At 37.2% G+C, this 23,698-nt stretch overlaps 1 protein-coding gene across 1 annotated transcript in view; it reads left to right on the top strand.

The window, feature by feature from the left end:
- The window catches only part of ptprma (protein tyrosine phosphatase receptor type Ma), a 796,186-nt gene extending 775,161 nt beyond the window's left edge, over positions 1 to 21,025 (top strand). The window contains exons 26-34 of the mRNA XM_051929399.1: positions 1,584 to 1,738; positions 1,850 to 1,985; positions 5,387 to 5,536; positions 7,475 to 7,648; positions 12,024 to 12,155; positions 13,986 to 14,111; positions 15,286 to 15,449; positions 16,792 to 16,927; positions 20,140 to 21,025. Of these exons, the coding sequence (XP_051785359.1) occupies positions 1,584 to 1,738; positions 1,850 to 1,985; positions 5,387 to 5,536; positions 7,475 to 7,648; positions 12,024 to 12,155; positions 13,986 to 14,111; positions 15,286 to 15,449; positions 16,792 to 16,927; positions 20,140 to 20,193 (1,227 nt within the window). The 3' untranslated portion in view covers positions 20,194 to 21,025. The remainder of the gene's footprint in view (positions 1 to 1,583; positions 1,739 to 1,849; positions 1,986 to 5,386; positions 5,537 to 7,474; positions 7,649 to 12,023; positions 12,156 to 13,985; positions 14,112 to 15,285; positions 15,450 to 16,791; positions 16,928 to 20,139) is intronic.
- Positions 21,026 to 23,698: the final 2,673 nt, after the last annotated feature.

Raw genomic sequence — 23,698 nt, 5'->3', positions numbered from 1 at the left:
CCCCTGGATCAGAGCACAGTAGAGTTAAGGAACAAATCTCCTGTATTGCATGGAGTGACACAGGAACATCACAAACTCACAGTAATGACTTCTTCCTAGCTTTTTTTTTATTCAGCAAACTAAGATATTCACTTTTCAACTCCATTTGAGAGTTGATTAGCAAGAGGTCATAGGTTTGAATCCTAAAGCAGCATGTGATGGGTGCAGTGCAGAACTTTCAATATCAGGCAAATATCAATACTTTATACTAAATATGCTTGTACTGTAAGTCTCACATCACTATTAGTTTGCTCAAAATGTCTAAATTTGTTTTTGGGATTTATGGGCCATGTTTGTTTCTTCCAGCTTTATCATTCAAGACCATGGATTTTTTTTAATTATTCCCAAATGAAGTGCTCTTCATGCAGTTGTCTGATAATACACCACCTTCAAACACCATAGAATAAGAATGCAGTAGCCTCTAGTTGGCAGAATACACTGTATATGTGCTGTGTACTCCAGAATGGCATTTGACAGAGGCACAAAGTAGAACAAAGTAGGTTGTGTGGAAACCATAGCAGGAAGGGATGCCTGCCCTCTAGCCAGAAAGAGAGCAAAGTCAGAGAGGAGAGACAAATGATGGGCAAACTGTCCCGATAGGCCAACTATCTAAAAAGTTATCTAACTTGATGGATTTAGTACAAAAAAAGGCAACCACAGACCCGAAAGTGACTCCAGGGTAACATTGTGTGTTGTTTGGAAGGGAGAGTTGGAAGAGCAAACATTTAGCTGGTAAGGACAGGAGATAGGCCAGGAGTCTGGAGAGAGAAGGTGAGGGGCAGTTTAGTGTGATGCTGCGGTGGGCAAGTAGGCAGACTACTTTACCAAAGTGACATTGGTTTGACACTTTTTCATGAGGATTAGAGAAGCCTCAGGGTTTTGATTTCTGTTGTATTTATTTCTACTTGGAATTTTACCTTGAATTTATTTTTGGGAATAAATATGTCATATTTTTTCTGTCTTTTGCCTGCTTGGTGTTATTTCTAATTATTCGTGGTATGCCATGAGGGCCACCTGCATGGTGTCCTCATGGTTTTTGGTGTGGCTTGTTTGAGAAAGTTCCAGTTTACATAAAACTCTGTGATAGGTACAGGATACAAAAAGAAAAAAATGTTTTCTTGTTCTGAATGATTTAGTCATATCCCCCATTTTTAACATGTCCCCTGTCTTCAAAATATACGTTTCCAGTAGCTAGGAGATATGGCATAATTACTGCACTCTACTGCAGGTGACTCCTTAGTCTTCAGTACTGTAATCACATTTGGTAGCTCTCCAGTCTTTTGCTTGTATGAATGCCATGCAGCTGTTTCCCTCTCTTATCCATAACACTAAACCATTAATCACTTAATCAAGAAAGAAGTAAGTCAGCATACGTTTGTGTTTCTTATCTACAAGATGCAAGCTTAGGTGAAGTCACACTTCAGCTTTTGAGCTATGGAAGTTATCTTCATTAATCACCATATTAATTTTTTTAAAGCAGGTAAATGAAAAAAAAATCACAGCATACCTGTATTAACTGTAGTGCAACTCATTTCTCGTTGTAGAGAGGTGCACATGAAATCCGAGAAATCAGACAGTTCCACTTTATTGGATGGCCGGATCATGGTGTGCCATATTACGCTACTGGCCTTCTTGGGTTTGTACGAAGAGTCAAGTCCAAGAGTCCAGCTAATGCTGGCCCAATGGTGGTCCACTGCAGGTAAGAGCAACTGAATGCCTGTGGGTTACTAACTGACTTACATTTTTGCATTTTTTATTTACATTTTTCATTTCTCGTTTTGCTAAAGACACTTTATTTTTTTCCTCGTAGTGCGGGAGCTGGAAGAACAGGTTGCTTCATCGTTATTGATATTATGCTGGACATGGCTGAGCGTGAAGGAGTGGTGGATATTTACAATTGTGTGCGAGAGCTTCGCTCCAGGAGAGTAAATATGGTTCAGACCGAGGTAATATGGACATTTATATATGAAAGCATGCACACTGTGATGTTAGTTATTTTTTTAATCTTCCCGGGTAAAAACTTAAACACAAGTGAGAAAAAATGAAGAGTAGATAAAAGTGTAATAGAGCAAGGTGAAACCCTTTCTTACCTTCAAGTTTAACACGTATTGTGAAGTGTTAACTACACTCATAAGTGAAACCAAAGTGTGTGAGTACAATATCAGAAGAGTACTTTCATGTTCTGTCATTCAGCCATGATTTTCACCAAGCAAATCTGATTTTGTATTCCATTACTCTGTCTGTCTGTTGTGCACTATAACTCTACAGCAGACCTCATCATCATCATAGTAAGTGCCACAGAAAAAGACTTATCTGCATCATGGGCATTCATCATTTTGGAGTTGGGCAGAGTACAGTAACAGTGTACTGGAGAAGAAGGATGTTAAAACTTACGTTTTGAAATCTTGGAGTGACTGAATTGTGTTTTTCATTTGAGTTACCCTACTTACTCCAAATATTAATAACTGCTCTGTGTAAATGTAATATAAGAAGAACAGACTTCATTTAAATCCTCAGGCAGACCAATTTGTTAGAAGTATTTTATAAAAGTACAAGCTGTTTTTTTAGGACATTAGTTTAGATTGGATAATTTGAAATAGCTAGAAGGCACACAAACAATAATATTAAGAGAGATTAGAGATAGTAAAATGGTGTAAAGTGAACTAACTCAGAGAAATGTGAGTGATAGTCAGAAAAACATGAATGGGCAACACTGCCTTCTGAGATTTAAGCATGTTTAACAAATCTGCAGCCTCAGCAAAGAAAACAGCATTGGTTTAGAACATTGCCAGGTGGGTGTCTAAGGAAAATGTAAACATCAGTGTCAAAATATGTACGAGTGCATCATGGCCATCTTCTGCAAGTCTTAGAATTAAAATAGGGTTTAAAAGGCTTTATCAGCAGTTTTATTTTGATTTGCTTTACCAATAACAGAAATGTAACATGATATAACATTCTCATGTTCCTTTTGTACAATTCAAGGTTGCATGAGGCCTCTGTGATGGATGCATGCCTTATTCAGGCCTGGAGAGTGTTCAAGATCCTTGCAGTGCCAAAATAAGAAAATGTTTAAATCGGTTAAGAGAAGCATGCTCTAACGACACAGCAGTAAAAACCTGGGTTCAATTCTTAGTCCATTTGCTAACCATATTCAGCTACAGTCTCTCCATATTTGTTGGTTTCTGTGGGTTCTCTGGTTTCCTCCTGCATACTGGGATTATTTATGCTTACAAACTGGACTGGTATGAATGGCTTGTGGTTGTGTGTATGAGTGTGCTCTCTGAAAAAATGGCATCCAGTACTTTATACTGTTGAAATGTAAAATAAGCAGACTTTGGCTTCACACTACCTTTATATTTGGGCTGATCTATCTATCTATCTATCTATCTATCGATCTATCTATCTATCTATCTATCTATCTATCTATCTATCTATCTATCTAGAGTTAAATAAACAATAGGCACCATATTTCGATGACTTCATAGTCCTAAAGTCTGCAAATCACTGACCTCTACACTAAGCGCCTGTCACAAATGTGACAAGCACAATTCTCTTGAAAATGTCACGCCATTTATCATTTACATCAAACTCTGCTTTTCACGTCTTAGAATTTTATTTGTGACATCACTTAAAAAACAGACTAGAAGCTTTCACTGAGAAGCAGCTGGTAAGACTAGATTGAATTTTTTTGTTCTGTCATTTTTTGAAGTCACCCTAAAAACTCAGGAGTGAATGATGGCCCTTGTTGCATTTTGTTAATGGCATTTGAGACTTTGGCCATATGTCCGTCTGTGTACATTGCACCTACTGGTCTTCAGCTGCCACATCGGATGCATGTCATATTAACTGCTTAGCTAAATTTGGCTGGAAGTAGAACACTAGCGTGCCAGCCCATTTTTACATAAAGGTCTTGTGTCATATCAGCACATGATGAAACATGACAGGAAACCTGGAGCTCCACTGCCTGAAGAATGTTTTTGTTTTTCATCTTGGACTTTGCATGCGGTCTGCATTTACCAAAAATTAACTATGCTCTTGGTATTAAAAATAATGTGTTAATTTTAAAAAGTGGGATGAATAGTGATATTTTCTCTATTACCATGCAAGTAATTTTCCTTATTAGGCAAACACATTATTTTTGCATTTCCATTCCTTGTTAATACTTCTGTAAATGGTGTTTTTTCCATTATCTTTTTTTTTTTTTTACAAATTCTCTTATTCCTGTCGTCATACATGTTCACTCATGCTCACACCAATCCATATTCGAGTTGTAAATCAGCCTAACAAGTATATCTTAGGGATGAAATGAGGGAACTGGAGTACATGGACACAAAAAACAAAATTTCATGCGCACACATTGTCCAGCCTGAGATTTGGAGCGGTAAGGAAGCAGCACTAAACACTGCACCATGCTGTGCCCTTACTAAAATTATATGGCATTAATAATGACAGATGAATTAAAATATAAATCTGGTTTGCCTATCTGAAATTTCTTGAATTCACTGGCTCATATAAAGGGATTATTTAAAAAGGAATTGTTTTAAGATTTTTTTAACCCGTTGTGTTATGAAATGATTTTTAAACAGAAATGGTGCATATATGCAGTAAGTGCCAAACAGGCAAATTTTCCATGACTCTTTGCTTTGGGGAACACCATGGATGTCTTCTATGGATTAATTTGAGAGAAGTACAGAGGTTTATTTTTTTTAACATATGTTAAAAAATGCTAGCAATTTGGTAACTCTGCCACTATTAAGTTTGCTGAGTCTAAGCTGTACGGTTTTAGTTGCCATATTTTATATTTTCTTTGTACTGTTTGTTTTTTACACCACAATACGTTCAAAAAATATCAGGATGGGACATTTTCTTCCATCAGTATAGCATATGGTGTTTTTTTGTAGCAGATTTTGGTGGGCTGGCTTCAGCTGTGCTTAAAACTTCTATGAACATAATGTTACAAAGACAAATTGACACATACTTAGATTTTTGGCACAAGTGACTGTGAATACAAGTATTGTATCCAGTATTGCCTGTGCATTATGCGTCAATACGCATCTATTAAATGTGCTGTAGAATATCAGTTGCTAACTACTGTATATCTCTATACTCATCCCACCACATTTTTTCCAACACTCCTGCATTCCATAAACCTATTAAAATACATTTTTCAGATTTATTTTATCTCAACTGAGCATCATCAGCAATAACTGAGTCTAGATTACCAGGCCAATATATAAATGTGCTTAAGCTGCATTTTTATTTAAACTAACTTATTTTGTATATTTGGCTTTAGATCATTTCAAATGTAGACTATACTTCACATTTCAGCCAATGTTTTTTTGGACAGGAACAATATGTGTTTATTCACGATGCTATACTGGAAGCCTGCCTTTGTGGGGATACTACAATTCCAGCCTCTCAGCTCCGCTCAGTGTATTATGAAATGAACAGATTGGATCCACAAACCAACTCCAGCCAAATCAAAGAAGAGTTTCGGGTAGGCATTTAACTGAAGTAATTGTCTATATTTTTGTATGTGTTTATATAAGAAAGCATATCCATGTTTGGGAATGAACCAAAATCTCCTCAGAAACAAGCATGTAAAACAATGTACAATTCACAACTTAGTGATTGAAACTCGTGTTATGTAAATATATTTATATTTATATAGTTGTATGGAGGAAAATAAAAGATCCAAAATGATGGTGTATTTGACCAAAAATTGAATCTGAGGATTATTCTTGATGTGAATTATGTAAATGTCTCATCTAATTTTTATACCCAGTTCAACTGGGCAGTTTTAGTATTGCACAGGAAAGGCTACCACGTTTTAAGGAGACAACTAGAAGAGGAAATGTAACCGACTGTTGAAACCAAAGATCAGTCCTATTAAACATCAACACCCAAAACTATACCTAAGAATCGTATTAAGAGAATTTAAAAGTCAGAAACTGGGAAGTCTTACTAGCACAACTAACACAAAGATAGATTTTTCTTTGATATCGACAAACTAGGATAGTGAATAATCCAATGTGTCGGTTCCTATTGTTGTCAACCATATAACTTCTTGGACCTCGCACCTAGCAACCGTCAATGCATAAAGACATTAGTGACACAAAATGGTGACAAAATTACCACAGAATAATTTCTAATCACTGACAACAATTTCTGTGATAAAATAAATGTATAAAACAGATTCAGTGGCTCAATAAAAATAATCTGGGAAGTAATCATTAAAAAAAGGTTTAAATGAATGTGCAAAAATATGCGAACATACAGAATCATAACAAGAATGTTCAAGGTTAACACAAGTATTTCATTAATTATGGCTATTTGCAGCATATTAACAGAAAAGGAGTGTTTCTGAAAGGCACAAGTGTTTATTTGTATAATGTTGTTTTCAGTTTGCTTCACAGGAATCTACATTGCTAAAAATGAATTTGTAGCATTGAGAAAAAGTATAATTATTAAAGAAGTAAAGAAGCCACACACACATAGATAAACAAAGGAGAACACAAAATGCCAAACAAATAATAATAAATATAAAATTTGCCACCTCCTGGTTTCATATTTTCTGGAGAGATGGGTCCTTCTAGTCAAGGTATGACTAGAGACTGACATGAAATTAGTTTGAGAGTGTAAATATCCAGACAACTCTTATTCAAGTGTTAAACGCAGGTCACATTCAAGTCATGTTTGAAAGTCAGTCAAATGTGACCTGAAAAGTTTTCATTCTGTGTTTTTTTTTTTCTGCTGTTCATTGAAAGGATCTTATCTGTGTCACATATGAGTGAAAATTTTGGAACGTAACAATTGCTGCAATGATGTCGCAAGTCATATGACATGTGCATCATATATGTGCAGCATCATACCAACAAGATGCACAAAACAGCTCCTGTGAAAACAAATACTCAACGTGGCCATGCTCTGGATAAGCAGGGACACACAAAATCCTAACAAAAAGACATTACCAAATAATAATCAAATATTAAAAAAAATCATAAAATTCAAAAATGAAACAAAATTAATAAAACAGAAGTGAAATGCTTTCCAAGCAGTAATGCTGTAAAACGCTATTTATTAAAATTATGCAACAGAGAAAACTGAAAGCAGCTGCTTTTTAGCATTACATGGTAAGTATTTCAAGGGAACTGATTGTGTTCTGTCACTTTTGATGATGATTCATTATAGATTAGTGCAGCATGTTGGAATGGGTGAAATCGCAAGTCGCCGGCTCAATGCTTTCTTCTGATTTAGTGTATGAGCCTGTGCAAGCTTACTCAGCCTTTGATTTAGGTATAACCATGTTTGTAGTGTTTGTATCTAAAATCTTATTAGTCACTATGGATGAAAGTATCTACCTAAAAAATACAATAATAACTTATGAATCTTATTCAAATGCTTGCTAACTTTAATGTGTCTTTAATCATCACAGACGTTAAACATGGTGACACCGACATTACGAGTAGAAGACTGCAGTATAGCTCTCTTACCCCGAAACCATGAGAAGAATAGATGTATGGATGTTCTTCCTCCAGACAGATGCCTCCCCTTTCTTATCACCATCGATGGAGAGAGCAGCAATTACATCAATGCTGCCCTGATGGACGTATGTACAATTTCTGTCTTTTGTAATTTTACATTCATCTGATAGTATGCAGTGCTTCTTTAAGTGTCTGAAAGAGTAGGATATGGGCTTATGTTTTCACCTTATAGTGCTGACAAAGTGTAGTTTGTCAATTTTTAGCGCTTTGAGTACTGAGAAAAGCTCTATATAAATGTAATGAATTATTATTATTATTATTAATTTTTATGTGCCCAAAGAACAGCTGACTTATAATTTAAAGAAAGTGACTGCCCTCTTTGTCAGTTTTTTGTCATGATATACATTAGTTAACTAGGGTTAGACAATGGATGGGCACTTAGTATTGTTCAGAAATTAAACTTGTACAAAATCTGGGAGTTTGGGTAAGTTTTTTGTTTGCGCATATTGATTTTAGGCAGAAATACAACCCTCCCTTAAATAACTAAATTAATGATAACATCCTAGTAAGTAGTAAGGAAACATTAATAAAATTAATGTGTCTACTGTATATTGTCATAAAAACAGACTCAGCCACAGATTTGGCCAAATGCAGTGTCTTCATGAATAAATTGAGAGACGAGCAAAGAGTAACACATGAAAAGGGACTGCAGTGATTTTACTACTCAGCCATTGAGATCCAGTGAATTGTACTTGTCCGCAGGGTCCTTTTCACACTCTCACTCCCTCTCACAGGTTGATGTGTTTGTTTACACTTTACCAATGAATTGATCAATCTTTATTTTATACAGATTTATTAACAGCATGCTCCATAACAGTATATATAGTAATTAACAATTGCACAGTGTAACACATACAGGCAGGTGCAAGAAGAGACATTTTTATCCTGTAGCTGCCTGATACAAATATCTTTTTATTCCCTGGAGCAGATCAATGCGGGCTAAATCAACGTCTCTAAACAAAAACCCAGACACACATGAAGATTAAGCAGATACAAAACCAATCACAAAGCTATTTCGCCTCAGCCCACTTACAGGATGTTAAACAACAGATACTTATTAAATGGCAAACATGAAGAGTAAAGCTCAGGGTTGTAGCCGAAGGCAGGATAACAAGAGCAAACAAAAAACTAATAATAATATAGCATGTGGATGAAATTCTGAAAAACAGGTAGACACTGTTTAAAAGAAAAACCTTTCCATAATAGTCTGCAGATCTGCTGTAAATTGTCTTTTTTAAACCCCATATACTTTTTTATAATTTTAACATCAGCAATATGTGACATACAGAATGCACGTATAATATTAAATTGAATTTAACAGAAGATGGTAACCGTTGTATGCATTTGAAGGCTGGCTGAGACTGTACTCTCCATCCCAGGTGTTTGGGCCCAACCATGCTGGAGCTGCATCAAAATATGAACACCAAACCATTTATCAAGCACGACAGGGGGCCAGTTTCATGACAGACTCAAACCAAAGATGAAATCATTGCTTGTCTGATAAAATTGGGGATTACTGTATACCAAGACATCATGTTTCACACTGTGATGGAAGTCTTTTGTAAATTGTGACATATTAAACCACAGGTTTCTATTTTCTGTTATTATTATTAACACTATACATATTTTAAACACATGTAACAGAAAATGGAAATGCCTTAAAAATGCTAAATTGATTTGCCAGTGTTTATGCTGTGCTGTTAATTGTGGAGTCAATTACACCATTTCATCTGTGTTCAAACTACAGACACATAGATTTCTCTGTTTTGAGTTTCATCACACTTTTCTGATCCTCTGCCAGCAAGTTGGAGAGAGTGGCAGTATACCCCTCCATTAGCACCTGTTTGACAAGTACTTCCTTAGTATTTAGTGCCACCTGAAGGGAAAGTATATGCATTTATATAAAAAGTGGAAAAAGTGAAGTTTGCTTTCATTTCTGTTTCCTTTTACATTCTTGCATAGATGCCAGATGCTACAATCAGGCCACCAAAATGTAACAGAATTTGTGTCCTTTCACTGCACTTGTATTAAGGGCCGGTATCCTTTTTTAAACTTTCAAACATCAACTTATGCCATAGCACCATAATAGAACTAGACAGAGGACATAGGTAATATTATACAGTGTGACCACCAGGAGGTGTTGAAGCACCCCAAATCCCAGACATTTCCTCACAGACACAAATCCCAATTGCACAGTTTAAAAAGGTTTATCAACACAAATACCTTCTTCAAAAGGCACCAAAAGTAACATAAGCCAAATATAAATCTTCTCTCTTTTTATTCTTCTCTTCTTCAACTCTTCCAGGCAAGCTTCGTCTTCTTCCACCTGACTCTGACTTGCCAGGATGAGGTTGAGCGGTCTCTTTTATCTCGGACCCAGGAGTACTTCTGGTACTAGGGTATACGCTAATGGAAGTACTTCTGGGTCAATCACAAGCCCCAAAAAGTAGGGACTGTGGATCCTTCAGCTCCCCATGGCAGCTTACTTGGAACCTAACAGGGCTGCCGCCCAGAACTACAGGTCCCATCATGCCCTGCAGGCAACCATGTGGGAATCCTAATTGCCACCTAGCATATTGATGAAAAGAATAATCAGCAATGCTCATTTCCCCTGGTGCTTCCATTGCAGTGTCCTTCTGGCTGGGTAAGGATCCCTGTTCAGCCCTGGCCAGGATGCCAGTCCCTACATGCTGTCCATTACATTTCCCCCTTCGCAGCTGAGCCATGTAGGATGAGGTGGCCAGTCCCTTGAGGGGTACAGTCCCAGCAGAGAAACACTATTAATCACCATATCAATAGCACCTATTTTAAACAGAGGGAGTACAATCAGAAGTTATATGGCTCTGTCCACAATTATCTTGACCCTAGATAATAATAATAATAATTCATTACATTTATATAGCGCTTTTCTCAGTACTCAAAGCGCTAGATTCTCTTTTGCATCCTGTAAGGGCAGTGTCTTCAGAGCCGTGCCTCATTTCATAGCACCGGAAGTCACAGCAGAAGGTTGGTTCCCTGAAGTATTCCCGTATTTCTTAGACATTTTCTTTCCTGTGGTTATAAAGGTAGCTGTTTCGTTTAGCATGCTCCATGTGTGATTTTTGACCACAAGAAATTTTCACATACAGGTTCCTGCCAAACAGATGGCCAGAAATCCTGCTGACTACACTACTTGTAATGACCAGAGGGTGTTGCAGGACCCCAAACCCCAGACACAACATCACAGACACAAGGCCCAATATAAATAATAAGCTTATTAACATGAATACCTTGTACAAAAGGCACCAAAAGTGACATAACCCAAGTAGAAATCTTCACTCTTTTTATTCTTTTCTCCTTCCACTCCTCCAGGCAACCTCCATCCTCTTTCACCTGACTCTAAATTGCGTGGATGAGGTTGAGTGGTCTCTTTTATCTTGGAACCAGGAGTACTTCTGGTGCTAGGGCATAGCCCAGTGGAAGTACTTATTGGTCAATCGGAAGTCCCAAAAAGTAGGGATTGTGAATCCCTTCAGCTCCCCTTGGTGCCCCAAATGAAACCCAACAGGCCTTCCCCATGGGACTACAGGTCTCGACATGCCCTGTGGGTGTCCGTGTGCGAATCCTAATCCAGGGAGACTTACTACCTAGCGTATGGATCCCTGTTCAACCTTGGCCGGAATGCCAGTCCCTGCATGCTGCCCATTATAGAACTTACTATTATGTAAACTAAGAGCCAGCCAACCAAAGACTTAACACCGGTCATTCATCAGATTTGAGCATTTTCTTTTCTAATGACCTCTCTATTGACCTACTGTTTTCTTCATACCACAACCCCCATCTTGACAACACTATGAAACATTTCTGTGATGAGAGGGATACAATAAAATAGTTACGTGCTCTATTATTGTGCCTTCAAACCTCTACAAAATGCCTTATAGACCAGCGAGTTATATTTAAGTTGTGTATCTTTTAGCATCTGTCAGTTCTCTTCTTGGATTTTCCCAGGTTACACACCTGAGTTCAGCTCATAAACACAACTAGACATGACTGCTATACCAGCTTATTATCTGTTGCTATTGCTAAAATTCCATTCAGCAAGAACAGATGATAAACTGTTAAGGAAATTAGTCACCTTTGAAGCACGGTCACTCAGGTTGAGTAGGACACTATTTGCTCTTGAGTGATGCTAGTGTGCATGGTTCATTTAGTAGCAATCTGAAGAGCTGAAATGCACTTTTCAAAAGACGCTCAAGGTAAAACATATATTTTTCTCCTTCCTTGACAAGTAGCTGCTGAAAAGTAGCAAATTTCAGTTTTACACTGTGGAAGAAGCTACATAGAGTTGCTGCACTGATACAGGAATTTTATTCTTTATGTAGTTAATTGTAGAATATTGACCCCTCATTTTAAAAGACTGTTCATGGTTTGCTTTCTTTTTTTTATTTTTGTGCTTCACAGAGCTATAAGCAACCATCAGCCTTTATAGTCACACAGCATCCATTGCCAAACACTGTTAAAGACTTCTGGAGGTTGGTTCTGGACTATCACTGTACGTCAATAGTGATGCTGAATGATGTTGATCCAGCCCAGGTAAGAGAAACAGTATTATATTATCAACTGAAAAAGCAAAAATCGAACTGTTTGTTTGCATGGCTCAAGCAGATTCTCAATGATTTCCTAGTTTACTGTTTAATTAGTTTGGAAAGCCACAAAACACAGGGTGAAATTATAGGAGAATAATATGACCCAGCACCAACAAGAGTAGGCAGAGTAGGAGAACAGGCAAATTATTCAAAACTGGAACTAAAGAGCAAAGGGTAAACATTATTAAAAGCAGTATTGATGTCATTTGTGGAGCAGTTTTTGTTTTTCACTGAAGTGCATTGTTTTAGACGGAAATAGAAATCGTGACTTTTTTCAAGACATACTTTTTATGACTGTTAGGGGGTGACATATACCAACTGAGCAGCTGGTGCCATTTACTATCAACTGAAATGAATGCCAAGCTACATTATTTGCTGTGTACTGTCAGGGATTAATCTAGAATTTGATTTAATTTCAGAATCGTTATCAGTAACGCGTGACTCAGATGTTAACACTGCCATCTCACACCTGGTAGGACCTAGGTTAAATTCCTGGGCTAGTCACTCTATGAAGAGTGCAGGTCCTGCCAGGGTTCACAGAGATTTCATATGGGTACACTTGCTTCCATCTGCTGTTCTGAACAAAACATAAAAGTCCAGGAAGTAAGGGAGATAAATCATTGGCAAAAACAAAATAAAAACTATAGCAAAGTGTTTACCAAAAAGCCACAAATGTCCATGCATTTGCATTTTAAAAATATGTTATGGTTTTATAAAGTACTCTATGCTTATTACTGGTTTGTGAGAGAATATAGAAAGGGAGCACATCCTTTGACAAGCATCACGAGGATCTGAAAAATCCTGGGACTTTCATTAGAAACAAGCAAACAGAAGCTCCCCGCAGGTCTTAGTCCTTGCCTTGGTCTCAATAATGCTGATCATCAAGGCTGAAGTGAGCTGAACTTTTATTCAGTTTCTCACTACAATAGATTCGAATATGAATTAAGACAAAGCTAATTGTTAGTTGTTTTTTAGCCTATTTTACCCTCAGAATTGTGTGCGTCCGTCTTTTATGCTCTTAATTAACTACAACACTGGTCTGTGGCAGGGCGGTGATGTAGCAAATTGCTTTATAGCTTGCAATTACCTTAATCCATATGATGAAATATCCATCTTATTATTTATTGTACATGCAGTATTTAGGTTATGTATGTGTTGTAAAAAGTGTTTTTTCTGCGCAATGCAGGTCAGAAGCTTTTGTTTATTTACGGATTGTGAATCCAAGCATGATGTGATCCCTCTACCTAAAATATGACTATCCTGAATGATGGAGTTCTCCATAGCTAATTTGATAGTATATTCCATGGTCCAAGAGTAAGATTTCAGTTGTTAGCCAACACTGAAGCACTAACGGGACTTTCACATAGCGACAAGTTATTCCATGCACAGACCACAAGGAGTTTATAGCCAAATGTGATTGACTTTCAAAATCTCTAATACAGAAAGAGCTACTTCAAAAAATGAGCGAATGCAAGAAATGTATGTGCTGTGCATTTAAAATTGTTCATTAGTTATTATTAGGTATATTCTAAACATTTTCTCAATATACATGATGAACTGTTTTAGGCTGGACTCTCTTGTCAAATTAGTGTCAATGAATCAGGTATTGGAAGTGGGTTGTGTGTTCAGTTTGATTGATTTTTTTGTATTACAGTATTGATTGAAGGTTTGACTGAACTATCATGTTTTTCTTTTTGCATTTTGTGGTCTTAATAAACAATAAATATTGACCAAAAAGAGTGGTGAGTAATACTGTGAATTGTTTCTCTTCTTCTAGTTATGCCCTCAGTATTGGCCAGAAAATGGTGTTCACAGACACGGGCCTATTCAGGTGGAATTTGTATCGGCAGACCTTGAAGAGGATATCATTAGTCGAATATTTAGAATTTATAATGCAGCAAGGGTAGGTATTTTAATTACTCTGTTTTTCATGAATGCCACAGAGACATAGAATATTTTTTGTAATGGCAATGGAAACACATCACCTCCAGTTGTTTCAGCATTTCACCGACACTAAATTGAATTACATGGTTAAAGATAATGTTGGAATTGTCAGGTTTAAGTCAGATGTTTAAAAGCATATACAAGCCCTCTTACACATGTAAATCATTGAAACATTAAAGACAAATAACTAGAATTGGAAAAAAAATCATTTGTTCATAACATACATTTCATTCAGTAATAGAATGAACAAAACTAATATACAATAAAATACATTAAAATATGAATAATACAACTTAAAGACATGTTATTAGATTGATTGTAAAAATTGTTCTTGTGAGAGTGAACCTGAAGATCAGTGTGTGTGACTTGTGAAGGACTGCCATCGTTTGTATTGACATGTCCTGCTTGTGCCAGTTGTTTTTATGATCGGCTCTGGCTGCATTGAATACAGTAGGTGGGTACAGGAAATGGATGAATGAAGGATGAACCACATTTTATTTTGATGCAAAGATTTGTATAACGATCCTGAAGCCCACCTTGTAAGACAATAAACAATAGGGAATAAATGGTGGAAATAAATAGTGGCATGGTAATATAGTAAGTAGGATAGCACTGCCCCTTCACAATGGTGAGCTCATAGTTTGCTTTTGGAACCCATTGTTCTTCACACAGACATGTCCCTGTCAATACTTTACATGATGGCTATGCTTTCTTGTGTCTAATCACAAATTAGCATCTCTTCAGTTAAGCTACCAAAAGAAAATAAAAACTGAATGACAAATTTAGGATTGCTACTAGATTTGTTTACATTTTACACTTTCCACATTTAAGTCATTGTGTTTCTAAGGCAGGCCCTATGGCATAGAAGTTAAGACTTTGGACTTTGATCCCTGAGGTACAAATCCAGCTGCTGACACTGTGTGACCTTAAGCAAATCACTTCATTTGCCTGTCTTAAATGTTAATGGCATCAGTCAAGTAATAGTAATAAATTCTAAATATATTTAACAATTCTAAGACTTCCAGTTATAAACATACAGAATTCCATGTTTTTAATATTGGAAATACCTGGGATATTTTATGTTATCCAGAACTAAGGATTGCCCACTTTTTTCCTTCTTTTGAATTGCACAGCCTCAGGATGGCTATCGGATGGTACAGCAGTTCCAGTTCTTGGGATGGCCAATGTACAGAGACACGCCAGTATCAAAACGTTCCTTCCTGAAGCTCATTCGACAGGTCGAAAAGTGGCAAGAAGAGTATGACGGTGGAGAGGGACGTACTGTTGTACACTGCTTGTAAGTCTGAAAAACATGGCTTGCTCCAATGACCTGGGTTATTTTTTTATAATCTAGTCATATTCTCACAATGTCCAAAAATGCATGCATTTTTTCTCAAAGATACTGTTAAATATATACTTTCAGAAAATCAGAGTAGTATATGACTGAAGCAGGTTTAGATGGGATTGATCTTTTGAATTGAAGATCTGCCTCTCCCCCACATCAATTGATCAAGGCGTCCTGTAAGACAGTAACAGTAAGAAAAGAAGTGGGCTCAGAAAACGGATAAAGTGATTAACTTGCAGAACTGCCTTGGTGACACTGTAGAATAAAGGCTTGCTCAAGTCCTTGCTACGTAACACTAAATAAGCCTCCTTTTAAGGTCCGGTTACATAACAGTAAGTATCTAATAGATGCATCGACCCTATTCTAGTCTTACTAAAACCAATCCAATCCTTTTTCAAGCTCTTGTTAAGGTGCAGTAACTTACATATAACTGGGTACACCTTTTTTGTTCCCATTTGTTAAGGTTTTCTTGCAGGCTAGTAAGTGATTAAGAGATGCACCTCAGGCTCCCCTATTCTAAAGTGTTATTACTCCCCAGCCCCCTTTTCATCCCTCAATATGCCTCTTTATCAGGTGGTTTTTCTCAGGGTTATATTTTAATAAGGATGATGCAATAAATTTGACTTACAAGAAGAAAACTCTCAAAATGATTTAAGGGTTTTTGTTTCCACAACATTTTTTCATCAATCAACAGAAACAATTAAAATCTACGCTGTGTTATAAACTATTGAGTGCAAATCAAACAATGTGCCTGAACTTCCTAATGGATGTGGCATATCCTGTGTAATTAGGTGATCGGGATACAACAGAGACGTACAGTAGCAGACAGTCATACCCTGACAGACCTCTCTAGGCCACATAAGAACCTAATCTAAAGTCTTCAGAATTCTTAAAAATGTTGATAAAGATATTCCAGTGGATTTCTTTCAGCTAAGATTTCTAATGGAAACTGAAAGCCATAAAACAGAATGCACTGATTCTCACAAAGAGTATGACAGCTTTAAACATCCTAAAGAGGTGCTGGACTATTGACCATGCCTGTAAAAAACATTCCAACCTTATTTAACCTTCTCTAATTTAGTCGTCTACTTTAATGTATTTTTAAAAGTATTACAAGTGATACAAGAAACAGTAGCTGTTATCTAACAATGAAAGCTCTATGGACTAAATGGATTATTTTCTTTTGCAAAAGTGTAATTTTATGTTAAGCCATCTTGAAAGGACAGTCGGAATGTATAACATGGAGAGCACAGCTAAGTTGAATGACTAACCCACCTTCTTCTTCTCAATGCAGAAATGGTGGAGGCCGCAGCGGAACCTTTTGTGCCATTAGTATTGTCTGTGAAATGCTCCGACATCAAAGAGCTGTTGACGTATTCCACGCTGTAAAAACACTTAGGAACAATAAGCCCAATATGGTGGACTTACTGGTATGTACTTTACAAAGTGTCTCACACTTCTATTGAAAGACAAAAATACAGACAGTACAACACAATTAAAATCTAAATTGTGTTTGGACTGAATTGTGCTTTGCATTTTTGTCTTTATTATTAGGCAGTAATATGTTTTAAAATCTTTAATTACATTTCATTTTCTAACATTATAATACCTGTCTGTTGATGTACCCGCCTGCATCATTACTGAATTCTACCTTCATTCTCACCACTTTGATTGCAATTTCTTGTTTTGTTTGGCTTGTCTAAATGTGTCCTGTTCCAAGGAAAAGTGTCAGGTGCATGAGACCCTCTGGTCACTCTTACTGCTCTGCTAATGCCAAGGACAATTGACCTGGCCACTAATAAAAAAAGAAGGAAATAAGAACACCGTGTAGTCTGGGGTTAAAGCATTTATTGCCGGTGTTCTCTAGAAGCAGCATAAGGCAACCACGAAGGCTGACTCTCCTCAGGGGACTGGCCTGTGTCCCATGGAGATTGACGTAGGCTACTATGCTGCTGTCTGTGATGAATAACATTTCATACCATCTACAACCTGCTGAACCTACAGAGCTTCATCCACACAAGACATATGAGGTCGTTTTGGGTGCATTGTGTGTGTTTGTGTGTTGTCTGATGGTAAACTCTAGGCACCCCTCAGCAGGAACCAGCAAGAATCTCTATATCTGCATCTCCCCCCCATAGTTACTGGCACCCCTGAGAAAGACGAGTAAAAAAAGGGTTAAAAAAAATTCCCCATTTGGTGAATTTCACATATCTCACACTGAACACATGCAAGAAATCTAACCTTTAATTTAAGTAAATTTATGAGAAAAAAAATCCCACATCAAGAAATAATTATTTTTAACAGAACCGCATATGTCATGATTTTTGGCATCCCTAGAAATTTTTATGAACAAAGTGTAACTGAAGCATTTTTCCATTTCTATTTTACTTTTTGAAGATGCTCAGAGTGTGTAGGAATTTTCAAGCAGTCATCCATGACTTCCTGTGTGCCTAGGATATAATAAATATGAGGTGTCACAGGGGCCAGATACCTTTATTCTTTCATCAACATGGGAAAGATAACAGACCACACAATTCAAAAGGGAAAAGTGTGTGTCAAGGAATGCTGTAAAAAATAGCTACTCTCCTGAAAATACCCAAATGTACAGTTGGGACAATAATGAAAACATTCAAATCAACTTAAACTATTACAATTGCCTGGAGGAGGACCCAGGCTTATTTTGCCACAATGCACAATGAGGAGGATGGTAAGAGAGGTAAAAGGAATCTCCAAGGATCGCTGTTAGAGAAATACAGAAAAAAGTAACAGCTTGGGATCACCAAGTCTCCAAAAATACTATGGACCTTACACTGGAATTACGTTCAGTGGGTCATATTGGAGCAAAAATTGAGCTTTTCGGCATCAAACACTCAAGTAGGGATTGGCATAAAAATAAGGTTAGCTATACTGAAAAGAACCTGCTCCCTACTGTCAAATGTGGTGCTGGATCTGTGATGTTGTGGGGCTCGTCTTCCTCTAAAGGCTCTAGGAACCTTGTTAGGGTACATGTTGTCATGGAATCCATGAAATACCATAAGATTTTAAATTTAAATCTGGCTGTGTCTGCCAAGAAACTAGAACAGGGTCGTAGGTCAATCTTCCAACAGAAAAATGATCCAAAACATATGTTCAAGGTTAAAGGAACACACAACCAAGCTTGTGCAGTGGCCATCTCAGTCTCTGGAGCTAAACCCCATTGAAAGCCTGTGGGGAGAGATGAAGAGGAGAGTGCACAAGAGGGGGCCTAAGATCCAGCATGATCTGGAGAGATTCTATAGACAGGAATGGTCTCAGATTGCCAGCTCCATGTTTCACCACATAAGATGTTACAGGAGAGGGAAAGGGAAGTTGTACAAATGTTTTGTTAAAAAAAAAAATTCAGTGTGAGGTTAAAGGATAAGTTTAGTATTTTTCAAGTTGAAGTTATTTCTTCACAAACATTGTGTATATACCCTTGCCACATGAATTTGTTCTCTAAAAATAAGCATTTTCTATACATTTTAATATATAATTTAAATTTTAATATCTTGCCCAGACTCATATTTTGTATTGGTGGCTATGAGGATTGGAACACCACTGGAGAATAAAAGCCTAAAAACTTACTGAATATGTCCACTTTGAAGTGACAAAACATAACTTCTGTGTTTCAAGTGAGTGTTTGGGACAACAAAAGGGGTCTAGAAATAATCATTTTCTCACATATTCCTGGGTTATTTTTTATTGAGGTAAGTATACACCTCCTATTCGCTTGTGTGGCAGCAGTGGCCTTTGTGGGAGGAGTTCTCACATAAATATGGCAGAAAATCAACACCAAGCATGTGGCAAGAAAAGTTTACTGTGATTTGGTCTTATGAGAGGAAAGCCTGCCATTTGGAGTGAAAGGTTATGGTGGAGTAAGACAACCGCCAAGTACACGAGCACAGCTGGTCTTCTTTTAAAATGGTAGAATCTCATAATATTGGTGATTTATTGTTCACAAATGACATCTATCTCGACGCGGATCAATGCTCAATAACTTTTTTTGGCTTGAAAAATGGACAGATTCAGAAAGTGCTTGATGACCCATAGCCTCCATTATAACGGGCAAGATATTTTTATTTAATTCATAGAAAACACTTAACTTTAGAACACAATTGCACTTTTAGTTGAAAAATACTAAACATACCCAATAAGGTAATTTACCAAAAACTGATTTTTTTATAACCATTTGTACTTATCTTTTCCAGGGGTCGGTCTGTCTATCTATCTATCTATCTATCTATCTATCTGTCTATCTATCTATCTGTCTGTCTATCTATCTGTCTGTCTGTCTGTCTAATTTAGCACCTCAAATGCTTACTGGTTTCAGTTTAAGAGTTGGATTTGAGAAAGCAATGGGTGAGTGATGACCACAAGGACTCATTTCATCATATCTAGTGGCAGGTCTCTACCTTAGCAGTAACGTCATGCAGCAGAAGCAGATGTCCACTTAGGTTGCTTGGTTTTCCATCCTGATAATTTTGCTCATTTTTTTGATTTTGTAATATGCTCCATAATAAATAGTAGGCCTGTTTTATTAATACTGTAACCGCACACTGCGGACTTGTTTTGTATTTCTGTAGCGTCCCTGCTGCATTATTGTGCATTTCTGCTTGCTTTTTAGGATCAGTATAAGTTCTGCTATGAAGTAGCACTGGAATACTTGAATTCTGGGTAACATTTGCCTTGATGGAATTGCTTTTTGACACATGGACATGTTATGTGTGTGAAGCACATGAAGACTGCTCACCTGTAGAAGGGTAGACTGACATTTTTTATCTGATACAAACACAAAAGAAGATGAACTTTTAAAGAAAAATCTGCTTGCACTGCCCATTTTTCACTGTAATTATTGTGACTCTTAATGTACAGCAAGGAGTGGTTGAACACGATCATCATTCAAGCATTGCCCGTCCACCATAGCTAGATGGAGAAAGAAAACTACATGAACACAGTACTGTAGTGTACTGATGTTAAACATCAATTTTAATCATTATCTTCTTGCCTGTGATTCTTGTTTACTGCCTTCTATCCTCGTTGGATGCAAAAGTGTCATTTCCGTATAGTGGGGAATGCAATATACAGTAGCGTCATTTTAACATTTTATTTAGTATGTTTTTCTACACTAACATGAAGCAGTATACAAATATTAAGCTATTGATGAACTAAACTGGCATTTAATTGCAATACTTAATGTTGATTCATTGTGCTGTAATTGCTACAGATTATTGTACATTTGAGAAAGAAATGCTTCAATTTATAAAAAAGATCCAAAATGTCTATGTCTAAATAAAAAAAAAATCCAAAGTGTTTTTCTTCTGCATTTGTTCATATTGTAAATATATTTTTTTTAATTCATCAAATTATTTATTCATAGAGTCCTTTTTGTGAAGCACAGTGAGTGACAATCATCTTTTTTTCAGACTCAATACGTTGTTGACAAATTACAATGTTCGCTTTTGTTTATCTTGTATGATTTAACAACTCAAAAATAAAGTATCTTTCTCTCAGCCTCCTTGTCCTCCACTCTTTTCCTCTGTAAGTGCTCTATAGACTGAAGGAGAGCAGTTTAGCTTTTTTCAGATTTTCCACATTTCAGTGTCTATCTGTAAATTGATGACTTAATTAGAAGTACAATTCAGATAATTCCAGTTGTAAGGAGTCTCAGGTTTTTGGACCCCCAGTTTCATTCATTTAATTTTGGGCACTTTTGCTTATTTTCTGTAGTTTGACTGGTCTGTTTACTTCAGTATTATTCTAGTGACTGTATTTGGTGTTTTATCATATTGTTAGTAGCTGCTAACCCCATTATAGGTCACATGACACACAGTATGTCATCACCCGTATAAGAAGGTGGCACACAGAATATTTGTTATCCAAGCTCAACATTACAGCAACAATCCTAAGTGAAGTGCTTGGTTGTAGAGTTGGGGGGTAAGAAAAACAAATCAGAGCTGGGACGTCTCCTTCTTCGTTTGACGATGACTCTGGTTTACACTCTGGCTTTGATGTTTGATTTGGTTTGCACCTCTCCATGCTTGTTTCTGCCTGCACCCTTTGAGCTCTTCATCTTACGAACCTTTTGGTTCTTGAAGTTAAAAGAAAATCGCCAAGAGCACCTGCCCATTCTACTGTATATTCTGCCAACAAATTGGTGAAAGAAATGTTTTTAAATATGGGACTAGAAGAAGAGACATAAGCCAAAAGATAAGCAAAGATTTATAACCAGGAAAAGACAAACGTCCACTGTTGTCAAAACCCTGAGCTATAGCTGGAAATACATAAAGCGGACATTGTTTTACTAACGAAATAAATGCTCAGTGAACTTGCGGTTATTTCTCTGTTCATTTGGAAGTGAAGGAAGTGAACTTTATACCCCCATCCTTGTAAAGTCAACAGCCAAGCACTTCTAGCGATGTGGCAACAACAACTCCGCGACAACCAAAATGGCGCCCTAGACATGATAGTAAAATTAATTCAACTTTTTAATAATACTTTCAGAATGCAAACTAAAGTTAGATTCAGAACCTTTAGGATAAAAAAGCCTAACTATATGGATATTGTTGTGTAATTCTTGTTTAATTTTTCTGTTCCCTCCCTAAAGTGTTTGAGCCAATTTATACATCCGTTATGATGGTTTTATACCTAAGGAATTAATTTTTGATTGTTATTCTGTGATCTAAGTCTTCCCGATATCAGTGTGTCCTTTACATTTTATCTGAGATTAAATAAAACTTGTTGAAATATTTGCGATCATTTCATTAGTGCTCTTTGAGCTTGAGTTCTTGTTCTGACAGAAGGTTGGTTTGTTTCCTGGTTTTCAGTCCTGTCATGATCTGTCATGGAGTTTCTCTAAATTAAATCCCAAAATTAGGCCTCTAAAGTAGATGGGGAGCAGGCCCTCAAAATGGGTAACTGGCCAACATGCATTGCAGTCACAAAAAGCCACAAAAGAGGAGAGGTTTGTGTAATAAATGAGACAAACGATGAATCTTTACAAAACAATACATTATTTCACAAAAAGTGCTCTGTAGCCCGAGAAGCACCAATGAGCACAAAAGTCCCAGAAGGAGTTGCCTGAACAGAATAAGCAATCCACTGGTCAGCAAGTCTCAAAAACCGAAATGCAGAGCTAAGAGGCTAAAAATCAATTAATTTAACTAAAACGCAGCAATAATGAAGGTAGGAATGTAATGATAATTTCGTGCCATGAAACTACATTTCAAAAATACGACAATATGCATTGTGGATATATAGATGTTCACTGCAATGACATGGAATCTGATTCTGTAAGTTCTAACAAAAAGTTCTGAATTCTTTCTTTTTCTTAACAATTGAGGGTGCAGTCAGTCAGTGTCATACATGCATTAACGTGCCCTGGCCTTAGTGTGTCTGAGTGTGTGTGTGTGTGATAAGAATGCACAGGAGACATCAAAGGTTTGGGGCAGCCACCCATATAATATGCCCTGGCTGCAAACGGGTCATTTTCATTGAGTTGTGTTCAGTAGAAAGTCCAAAACAGAACTGACTCATAGGTGCAAAGATGACGGCTTTAAAGGACGAGATTGAAAGTGACGTCATCGTGGGCGCCGGAAGTGATGTCAGGACCCAGTGGGTTTTCCCGTGAATGGTCTGCACAGGATTGAAAGAGAAGGTCAGTGCACCTCGCCACCCCCTGGTCGCGAGTTTAGCTGCGTCTGATTCGCACGTGTGTGACAGTGGCCAAGCATGGAGTAACCTAAATAATAATGGAGTCGGACAAAGTCAAAATTCAGGACTCCCCATCGTCTTTCAAGTCTGCTGTCTGGCACCATTTAAAAAGAAAATAGTTGATAAGATGAAGACCACTGGCAAGCACTGCAAGAGAGTTTTGACATATGTTACAGAAAGCACTACAAACTTGGTAAACCATGTACAACGCCGTCACAGTTAACAAATACAAATCACCACCGGCAAAGAAACAATTGCCTAAAGGCCCAGCATCTCTGGCAGATTTATTTGCAGTACCACGTTCAGTCTAGTGCAAGGGCCAAAGAAATACCAGGGTGTATTGGTGTTTTTAGTGCAGAGACATGAGACCGTTTTCAGTTTTTGAGAATGAGAGGTGTTAGCTGATCGTGAACACACTAGAGCCAAAGTACCACATTCCTTCACGCCTGCATGTTAGCGGCAATGAAGCCAGG

Source organism: Erpetoichthys calabaricus, chromosome 6 (genome assembly GCF_900747795.2).
Source record: "Erpetoichthys calabaricus chromosome 6, fErpCal1.3, whole genome shotgun sequence".
In the NCBI taxonomy this organism is placed as follows: Eukaryota; Metazoa; Chordata; class Cladistia; order Polypteriformes; family Polypteridae; genus Erpetoichthys; species Erpetoichthys calabaricus.
Note: the sequence above shows the minus strand (reverse complement) of the source record. Positions and strands in the feature narration are given on the sequence as shown.